A 10,165-nucleotide genomic window follows, 5' to 3' on the forward strand; every position below is an offset into this window, starting at 1 on the left:
ATATATGATGGCGAAAGACTTGGCAACAACATGAGTGCTTTCCCACTAGTTTAAATCCGTTCTGCTGAAACAAAGATCTTGTTCCCGGCCAAGCGTAAATAGAGTTAAGAGTGGACAACAGCCATCACAGCAACCGACTCTTCCACTGCTATCGGCGCTACTGATGCCATCATTCCGTCCACTGGGCCTCGCCTAGCCTAGTTATATCCAATTCCTACTGCCAAAGTCAGTCAGATTCTAACTGTGTCACCCCAGGGTTGCTTTAATAGGGTTAACAGGATACGGTTCTTTTAGTAATATGTATTATATCGTAGATAAATCTATTGTATTGTATTAATTATGATACATCTTATAATATATAATATTTTTTATCTATATTATATTATATCTTATATCATAAGATACTGATAACTATATTATTTAACATTATTGACATGTTTTTGCCTTTAGAACTAGCGAAATCCATCTCCCACATTCTTCTTGCAAACATTTATGTGTCAGCTGGCATGTGGGAAAATGTAGCAAAGGTCAGAACTTAGAATTAGAAGACTTACGAAAGACAGTAAAGTGAAGAACGAGCCTGGGATAAGTTGGATTGAACTGAAAAGACAAGATACAAACCTTAGTAGGAGACAGAAGTCATGGTAGAAGCGAGGAAATCAATGCAAAGCCTGATGAGCTAAGTGGCCTTTTTAAATAAAGCTGGCCATGTTCCCATGGAAGAGACTGATCAATGTGATGTGGAATGAAGTGAAATGGAACAGCTTCTATACCACCACAGAGAGAAACTTGCAGTGGCTTTTGGGTTTGGTTGCTACTCCACCAGGAGCTACCATTAGGGTGAAAAAAATCTTTGACTCTGTGCGGACTGTCATACAGTGTTCAAGTTCATTTAAAAAATTGTCTCAAGGGAAATTATAGTGAGAGACAAAAACAGTTTCCCCCATTTTTGAGGTGGTTCATGTTCTTATGGAGATTATTGGTAGAATTTTGAGGAATCACTATTACTCTTGTCAATCCTTTTGCACTAAATATGTGTTGCCACACCAGGCTTGCTTGGGCCAATTGATATGTATGGAATGTGATACACAGTTACATGATAATATTTACAGAAACAAATCAATTTTTTTGGCTTCCTACTGGAATCTTCTCACATCAACAGCATAAAGTCCTCGGACATTATGGTCAACAAGGAAAACTTCACTTTGACGGAGATTCTGCCATCCTCTACACACAGCTTGGCTCCAGTAACCACCCAATATCCAGGCGGGTCCTCAGGGCCCCTGACCATTTCCTTTGTATCAACAAAGTTTGACATTTTTTGTGCCTTCTTTGGAGGGCCACCAGGGAAAACAGCCGAATTTAAATCCATTTTCTCCAGTGGCTTTTCAGGTTGATTCAATCCAGTACTGAACTTTTGGGTGATCAACATTGAGAATACTCCTGATTTCCGAGACATGGTTGAGGGTCCATCCCATTCAGATCTCCGGATCATTGCAGATGCCACCATTGAAAACCCAAGCCTTAGGAAGAGGACCTTTTTCATCCCGACGACCTTAACCTCAAACCAGGCCTTTGTTACGATAGAAGCACAATCATCAAAGCAGGCTCCATTGTACTGTACGGGAGCAGTGCAGACATGTGAGAATATGCTCCACTTGACTGGTTCATAGTAGCCTCGTTCAGTTGGCTCATCAATTTGCTCATAACTATGATCATCTGTGAGTTGCAGGGTCTGAGGAACGGTTGAAAGATGCTGAAGATGGATTGCTAGATGGTCACTCTTCTTTCCTTCCAAGTATAAGCGGATTCCTGTTACTGGCCGATTTCGAGAATCAACCTGCATATCACTATTCAGTAACCAGGACAACTACAAATTTTTTAGAATAAGAAAGACAGCGATACACTTGCATACTGACAATACAAAAACATAGATCTTAAAGCTATTTAATCGTAACAGACATCTCAGACCTTAGGCAAAATACAGTACAATTGTAGTATTCTAAATGCCTTTTCATTGACACAGGTAATTTAACTTCTAAAGTCAAACTAACAATTCACTATGTTTTTAATGACCAAATCTTTTTCAGTTGTGTATAAAGTGGCAGAGAAGAAGGGACAACCCCATCTGAGGGATGTAGAGAGCAAACCTCCTAAAACATATGATATATTCCAACAATCTAAAGATTCCACCCAAGTGAGAAAAGACTCAAGAAAATAAATACAATGAGAGACCTCAAAGTATTGAAGACATAATATTTAACACAAAAACAGAAGTTTTCCTTTCCTTCATAGTTGATAGTTGATTCAAGGCATTTACAGGGCAAGATTTATACAAACATACTCCAAGATTTTTTCTCCCTAAACTCTCTGATCCAAGAGAATAAACAGTAAAGGTTCTTTGCAAGATTAAGGAAGCATAAGGTGCTATTACAAAGCATTCCAAAATTTGCAATCAGTTGTATGAATGATTTTAGATGTTACCTGCGCGGTATTCACATAAAGCTTGGGGCCCAAAAAAGTAAACTGAAGGGATGGGGATGCTTGTCTCCTGCGCCTTAGACCCAGAGGATGATCACCATACACTGGAGCCCATTGCCGAGGTAATTGAAATTCTAGAAATTGTTGGAGTTCCTCAATCGATGGCTTATCTGCATGATTTAACATTTATTAGAGAGTAACATCAGTATTGACTGAAACAACTATCACTGCCAGGGCACATGTTTTTCTTTATTATTTTTCTAAGCCAAAGCCCTAATATTTGGTACTTTGTGGTTGGTCCTGGTTGACTTATTCCCATGGCTCAATTTTTGAGCGATGCATGTAAATTAAGACCAGATACTAAGTGACATCATCAGGCATCTAAATCAGTAATGTAACAGCAAACACATAGAAAGACAAAACTGACAGAAAAGGATTCATATACACTCACATCTGAGGTACAAATTCACAGCATGAGTAAGAAATCCATTGCCTGGGACCCCAGCCAAAAGTGATGTTATGGGCACAAAGGACATTGATATGGCATTGGGCGACTGTGATACAGTCGAAAGCCATTGGTTATGGCTCTGATTACGATCAACTCCTCCTCGGCGAATGAGAATGCTTATCATATCCTAACAATAGATATACAATTAATTTCTTATCTTATTTACACAAAGCATAATGCCTTCTTCAGTTTCAGTTAAGTAACAAGTTAGTAAAAGAAATATGAGAAACTTACATTATTCTTGGAATGAGCAACAATGGGCTGCCTTATAGAGGAAGCATATGTTCCATGGAGATTTAAAGAATTTGGATATTCATCCTAAAACAAAACAAGAACGTTAACCGGGAACAATTACTTTCAATATCATAGTCACAACTGCCTTTTCATAAATTACATCTTTGAAGTTTAGACAAAACAATAGCTCAAATATGTAAATGCAAGTTCAGTAATATGATTTTTAAATAACGTTTCATCATATTCACCTTAATTTTTTCACTGCTTAGTTTGCAAATTTCATAGACATAATGACTAAAGATACAAATGAGGATTTTAAGATTGCATTTAAAAAGCTCTATGCATGCATACCACACACTTGTTCCAAGTACACTGAAGTCTCATATCAGGAGTGATAGTAGAGAATAAAAAAATAAATAAAAGAAAAAGAGGATTAATTCTCGGGAGAGTATACAATTAATTTACCAAAATTGTTGACTAATATGGTTCCATCCCCCAAGCTGAAGTTCATACACCTTTTTTCTTTTTAAGTTATACAAGTGCGGTTTTTTATTTATACAAAGACTCAAGCTATAAGTAGACATATAACCCAGATGCTGAAAGCTTGAAGAGATAGAATTTCACATGTCTGATGGATCTTTACTTAGTGGCCGACTTTCCTACATCTAGGAACTTGTTAATGTCTACATTCCTCTTAACTCCCATTGAAGCATCTTACAGACACAAAATCAAATATATATTTTCAATTTGTAATAGCGGTTACAACGATTATATAATTCTTCTTACCTTCATGTTTCCTAACACTTTGGCAGGGTTTGCATCTTCATAAAACCTCTCATCAGCTAATTGTTTTAAAGATTTCAGCACTTCAGAGGGTAAAATATTTGAATTCCGTAACTGCTTTAAGTGAACTACATCCTTACCACCCATCTTTACCCCAACAACAATGTGAGTACCATACTTTTCAATGAACCTGGAAAACCATTTTAAACATTATATTATATGCAGAATCTAAACTTGTTTTGAATTACAATGCAGCACTTCAACGTTTAGCTTTTAGTTTCAAGGACTCACCCAGCAAGGGCGGCAGGGTCCCATGAAGTAGGCACTTCTTGTTTCACTTGCTCACACAACACAACCTGAGATCTTACCAATTCAACATTGTACAATGATATGAACCAACCATCATATGCAAGACTTTTTGCTGCAGATGCGTCCTTCTGCCAGCCCCCATTGAAGAGGAACATTGCATTGAACATGGCGGAAGGAATTTTACCGGATAATGACATATCCTGATTAAATTTCTCTGCCATCTATAATAATTCAAAATGAACACACACAAAAAATCAGAATATCTACTGTCTGATCAAATCTAATCAAAATTTAGAAAAAATTCCCCAATTAACCATCTTTAATAACCAAAATTGTTTCTACCTTCTTCATGTACAGTATTCAATTAAAAAGAAAACAGAAAAAGAAAATAATTCCCAAAAGAAACATTTCCCTTTTAAGAAATCTTTACAGTTACTACTAACCACTAAAAATAAAGAAACTTTCCAAATTACTCCTCATAACTTATATCATCCATTTCACTTCTCAAGCTACTAATACTATAAACATGCACAGAACTTTTTCTTCATTAAAACAAAAGGAAAAAAAATTCGAAATAACCTGATTGAAAGACAGAACATCAGAACGAAACCTTGTACGCTCGCCTTTATCACACTTGATGGAACTGGGGACGTTTTTAACAACAACCCCACCAGGAAAAACAAGGTCTCGAGTCCCGGTTTGATCCATTTCAATCAACCTGGAGCCTGAAGGACCCGGTTTGCATGCCGTTAATCGGACATCACAACACAAATCGTAGCCGAACCCGATGACCGAGACAGCCTTCTCGGCCGCAGACTGGGGGTCCAAGCGATGCGAGGCTGCCATTGATTCTTACTATCACAAGGCGATGAAAAGAGACGATTTAAGAGAAAGAGTTGTGGGTTTTTTTAGAGGTTTAGGAGCGTTTTGGTTTAAGACAGCAAGGAGAAGACCCGTTGAAGTGGTCTTTGGTTTGGGAAGTTTTTACGAAAAAATGTAATTTTTGTCTTTGTTTGCTAATTGGATTTGACTTTCTGACAATTTTAATGTCTGCATAGTTTGTTGGCGGCTGTCTTCCTTTTTTTTCCACGTGGAAACGCGTTGTACATAGTTCAATAATAAACACTGTCTGGTCTTTGAACTTAACTGAAACGGTGGATTTTACCTGCCAAAAATGTCCTTTTCCTTTTGGGGATATTTAAAAAAAACAACAAACAAATTCCATTTTTGTTAATTAGTTGTTGGAATGTCACTAAATTTGATAATGACACAGATTAATACATTGTTAATTAGTTGTTTGGTACAAAAACGGATATTAATAGTTATTGTTGATAATAATAAAATATGTTAAGATCAAATTCCATGAATTATATAAATAGAAATTTGTGTATTTATTTTAATTTTTGATGAAGTTTTTTTGAATACGGTATAAGGTATTGACACTAATCTATTACCACGATATCATTTGAGAGATATGAGTTGTGCATTGGTTTTGCAGGAGAACAGGTTAGAATTTTCTTTTCTAAAAAAAAAAATGTTTTCTTTATTCACTTTGGAGAGGTAGTTTAGATTTTAAATAAGAATTGAACTGTCAATCATTAACCCTTAATAACTGCCCTTTGATAGTTAATAAAATCAGATCGGAACAGGTTGACCTATCATGGGTGGACCTGTATTAAATATCTCCCACTCACACATGATAAAAAACTGGAACCAAATGCTTACCTATAAAAATCTCATACAACAATACGTTTCATAATTACAAATGTGTCATACGACCTCGTGAGAAACTTGCAATTGAGAGCTAAATACTATACATATGTTAGGAATAGCATAACCACTTCAATCCGAATAAAACAAAATAAACCATTAAGCTCACAGCACCTCAGACTTACTTGATAACACTAGCTCCCTTTAATCACTCATTTATCATTGTGTTATTTTCTTATGTATTTATAATCAAGTTCAATTTCCTCTATAAATGATATGATCGGTCTGTCAATGGATACACATAACATGTAAATCTTTCTCTTCTATTCGAAATTCTCAATTTAAACTACTACTTTCTAGTCATATTCCATAGATTGAATCATGCATGCCCATAGGTTACAAGCTAAGATAGCAACGCTAAGAGTAAATATCGAATAACAATAAAAAGTCAAAATGGTACCAATATAAGATAATCCTCATAAAGTCTCACACAGTGAGGGAGTAGAGACTCATCATTTCACTTCTTTAAATAGTTATCTTACTTATACACATATGGTATGAATCATGTGCTATAGTGTGTATTTTTTTCAAATGCTATTCATAACACTGTACAGATCTTAGTTCAGTCATTATACCTAGCGCCTAACCTAAGTTCTTAATCATCTTCACACTTGTAGGTATTAATATATATTAAGAACTTACATCTGACATTCACAAGTTATTTGGACGTGGAGAATCCAAATTGATTATTTTCAAGTGTATCTATTTATGACCTCATCTTGATCAATCATCAAGGTGACATTTTTAACTTCGATAAATCTGATATGCTTTCTTAAGAATAATATCTCATCTTTGCTCACTCTCTCAACGCCAAAAGTGATTGCTCGTGTGAGTGAGTCAATCTCTAACTTTGTAACATTACAGTCTTATTAAACTAAAAACGATATGTATGTAGTGAAAACTCAAGAATTTTAGGACACAAATTCAAAACATAAAATGAACTTGACTTCATGGTTTTCAATATTGTGTCACTAGTACAATATATAAATTCAATACTTATCAATCATAATTTACGTAATCTAAAAGATTTAATATGTGCAAGATGTATTTTTCTTGAAACAATTTAGGTCAAAGAATCAATGACCATACAATGCATAAAATTATATTTTACATTCATTTCCCTCTTGGAAATGAAGTTTCTTATTACGTTGTGTCTAATGTTAATATGTTTGATGATCTTATAAAAGTTCAAGATCTTTAATTTCAACAAACAACTATTGCTCTGACAAGTTCAAGATCTTTAATATGTTTGATTATCTTATTGTACACTTGCAGGTATTAATCTATATTAAGAACTCACATTTAACATTCACAAATTATTTGGATGTGAAAAATCCAAATCGATTATTTTCAAGTGTATCTATTTATGACCTCATCTTGATCAATCATCAAGATGACATTTTTAACTTCGATAAATCTGATATGCTTTCTTAGCAACATATTTCTCAAGAATAATATTTCATCTTTGCTTGCTCTCTTAACGCAAAAAGTAATTGCTCGTGTGAGTGAGCCAATCTCTAACTTGTGTAACATTACAATCTTATTGAGCTAAAAACGATATGTATGTAGTGAAAACCAAGAATTTTTGGACAAAAATTTAAAACATAAAATGAACTCGAATTCATGGTTTTTGATGTTATGTCACTAGTACAATATATAAGTTCAACACTTATCAATCATAGTCTACGTAATCTAAAACATTTAATATGTGCAAGATGTATTTTTCTTGAAACAATTTGGTCAAAGAATCAATGCCCATACAATGCATAAAATTATATTGTACATTCATTTCCTTCTTGGAAATGAAGTTTCTTATTACATTGTATCTAATGTTAATATGTTTGATTATCTTATAAAAGTTCAAGATCTTTAATTTCAATAGACAACTATTGCTCCGACAATATCGTTCTGTTTACTTAGATTCATGAAGAATCTTCTTAACCAAATAGTTTCTTACACATTTATTGAACAAGCTATATACTAGGCTTCCGATGTGAATACAACTACACATCTTTATTTCTGATTGCTCCAATATATGAACCCTTTTGGAGTAAGAAAAACATAACCGTAATTTAATTTACATTGGTTTAAATTCTTTCTCCAACTGACATCTCAATAGTCAATCAAACGTAAATTCGATCTTTAATCACATAATCAATCATCCACAAAGCCGTTTAAAAATATCAAAAATTTTACATACAGTCTTTTAGTGCTCTTTTTAACATTTACTTATATCGACTAACCAGCCCAACAACAAAAATAAATATTTGGGTATGCACACACTATGACATACATAATACATCCGGTAAAATCTAAATAGTTAAATATTGACATTTTTTTGCTTCTATCTTAAATTTTGGGACATATCTTTTTTGACTCAATAATTCGACATTTAAAACAGGAATATCAACAAGTCAAAAGTATGAACAATTATCATTTGATGATCATCATTTACTTCATATCATTTCTAGTTATTTACACATCATCATATAGATTGTTAGAATTACAAATTTGTCATCAAATTTCGTCACATAAATATGATGATCTTGATAAATCATTTTAAAATCATAAGGTATTAACACTTATGAAATTTCAAGTACCAGTGTCTGGATGACAGTTTTAGCTCATTCAACTTCCTTAAAGCTCGCACACCATGTTTTTCAAACCTATAACAGTGAGATCTATATCTCATTTCACATAGATTTCTTTGTCAAGTTCTCCACTAAAAAACATTGTCTTGACATTCATTTAGTGTAATTCTAAATTCAAATGTGTTACTACAGTTAAAATCAAACATATTGAAACATCCTTCTACATAATCTATACATTTTCATTGGGTATAAGTTTTTGCTATAAAGTGAAATTATATTTATTTATTGAGTCATCCGTTTTATGACTGATTTAGGAAATCCATTAATTCCCAATGATTTTTTTTTATCCGATGATAAGTCAACCAAAATTTAGAATTGTTTGTTTCTTATATCCCATCTTTTTTTCAAGGGATGAGACAATTTTTTTTATTATTTTAGGTTCTTCATCATTTTGGAAGTGGTTATAAAAACCTTATTTTCACTTCTAAACGTCACTTAAGTATTTTTGGATGACCACTCATATACAATTGAGAATTAATACTCGCACTATCTAAAATAGATTAAAGTTTAATCTCAATGTTCTTACTAGGTTGAGATAAATGAAGTAAACAATTGAGGATCATTACTCCCACTATTTGAAATAGGTTAGAGTTCAATTACATTTGCTCCCACTATTTAGAACAAGTATACGTCTTATTTCTTAGGACTCAACTAATGGTCACTAAGATATACTATCTTCATTCTTTTCTCATCTCATTTAGATGAAATCTTTTATCAACACCATCCCTATTAAGAAAAATATTTCTATGAATGTAGTATCTCATAATATAATTTCAGTTAATCTTTCAGCGAAATCTTCTCTAATGAACACATACCCTTTGGAATATTCAATATATCTGATAAAGATACATTTATTTCTTCTCAGTCCCAATTGTTCAAACTTATAGGAAAAACTATAGATAGACATTGCTAACCACTAAAGTTACAATCAATTAACTCAAGTTTTCTATCTACTCATAACTCATAAGGAGTGGAAGTAACTGATTTAGTAGGCAATTAGTTAAGTACTCAAGCAGCAATAAACATCATATCATCACAAAGTGATTTGACGTTTTGCTTGCATCTTTTATTAACTTAACCATTTTCAATAAAGTTCAATTACTCTTCTTTGTTACACTGGTTTATTGTGAAATTTTTGGAATTACTATTTATCATATTATTTCTTTTTTATTACTCAGTTTTTTAAACTTTTTGGACAAATGCTAAAGACTATTATCTATTTTGTCTAATTGATCTCAACCTCAAATATATATATATAGTGTCTAAAACAGTTTATTACTTCTGACTATTAATGAAATATAAGATATATTTTCAAACTTTACATTTATAGGAAAACATATAGCTAATTATATAAATTGCAAAGGAAGTCAAACTTTTACAACTTTGTCGAAATGGTTTTCTAGAAGTTTTTTCAACTCATATTTGGATA

The 10,165-nt window shown here is 33.1% G+C and overlaps 1 protein-coding gene across 1 annotated transcript; it reads right to left on the reverse strand.

Annotated features, from left to right (window-relative positions):
* Positions 1 to 1,004: 1,004 nt before the first annotated feature.
* LOC123230284 (MACPF domain-containing protein NSL1-like) lies at positions 1,005 to 5,289 on the reverse strand. Its single transcript, XM_044656431.1, has 7 exons — positions 4,895 to 5,289; positions 4,298 to 4,536; positions 4,010 to 4,196; positions 3,224 to 3,307; positions 2,933 to 3,116; positions 2,485 to 2,651; positions 1,005 to 1,840 (listed from the first exon to the last, which is right to left on the reverse strand). The coding sequence occupies exons 1-7, from the start codon at positions 5,159 to 5,161 to the stop codon at positions 1,151 to 1,153; spliced, it is 1,818 nt and encodes a 605-aa protein (XP_044512366.1). The 5' UTR covers positions 5,162 to 5,289; the 3' UTR covers positions 1,005 to 1,150.
* Between the last annotated feature and the right edge of the window lie 4,876 nt (positions 5,290 to 10,165).

Source organism: Mangifera indica, chromosome 12 (genome assembly GCF_011075055.1).
Source record: "Mangifera indica cultivar Alphonso chromosome 12, CATAS_Mindica_2.1, whole genome shotgun sequence".
Classification (NCBI taxonomy): domain Eukaryota; kingdom Viridiplantae; phylum Streptophyta; class Magnoliopsida; order Sapindales; family Anacardiaceae; genus Mangifera; species Mangifera indica.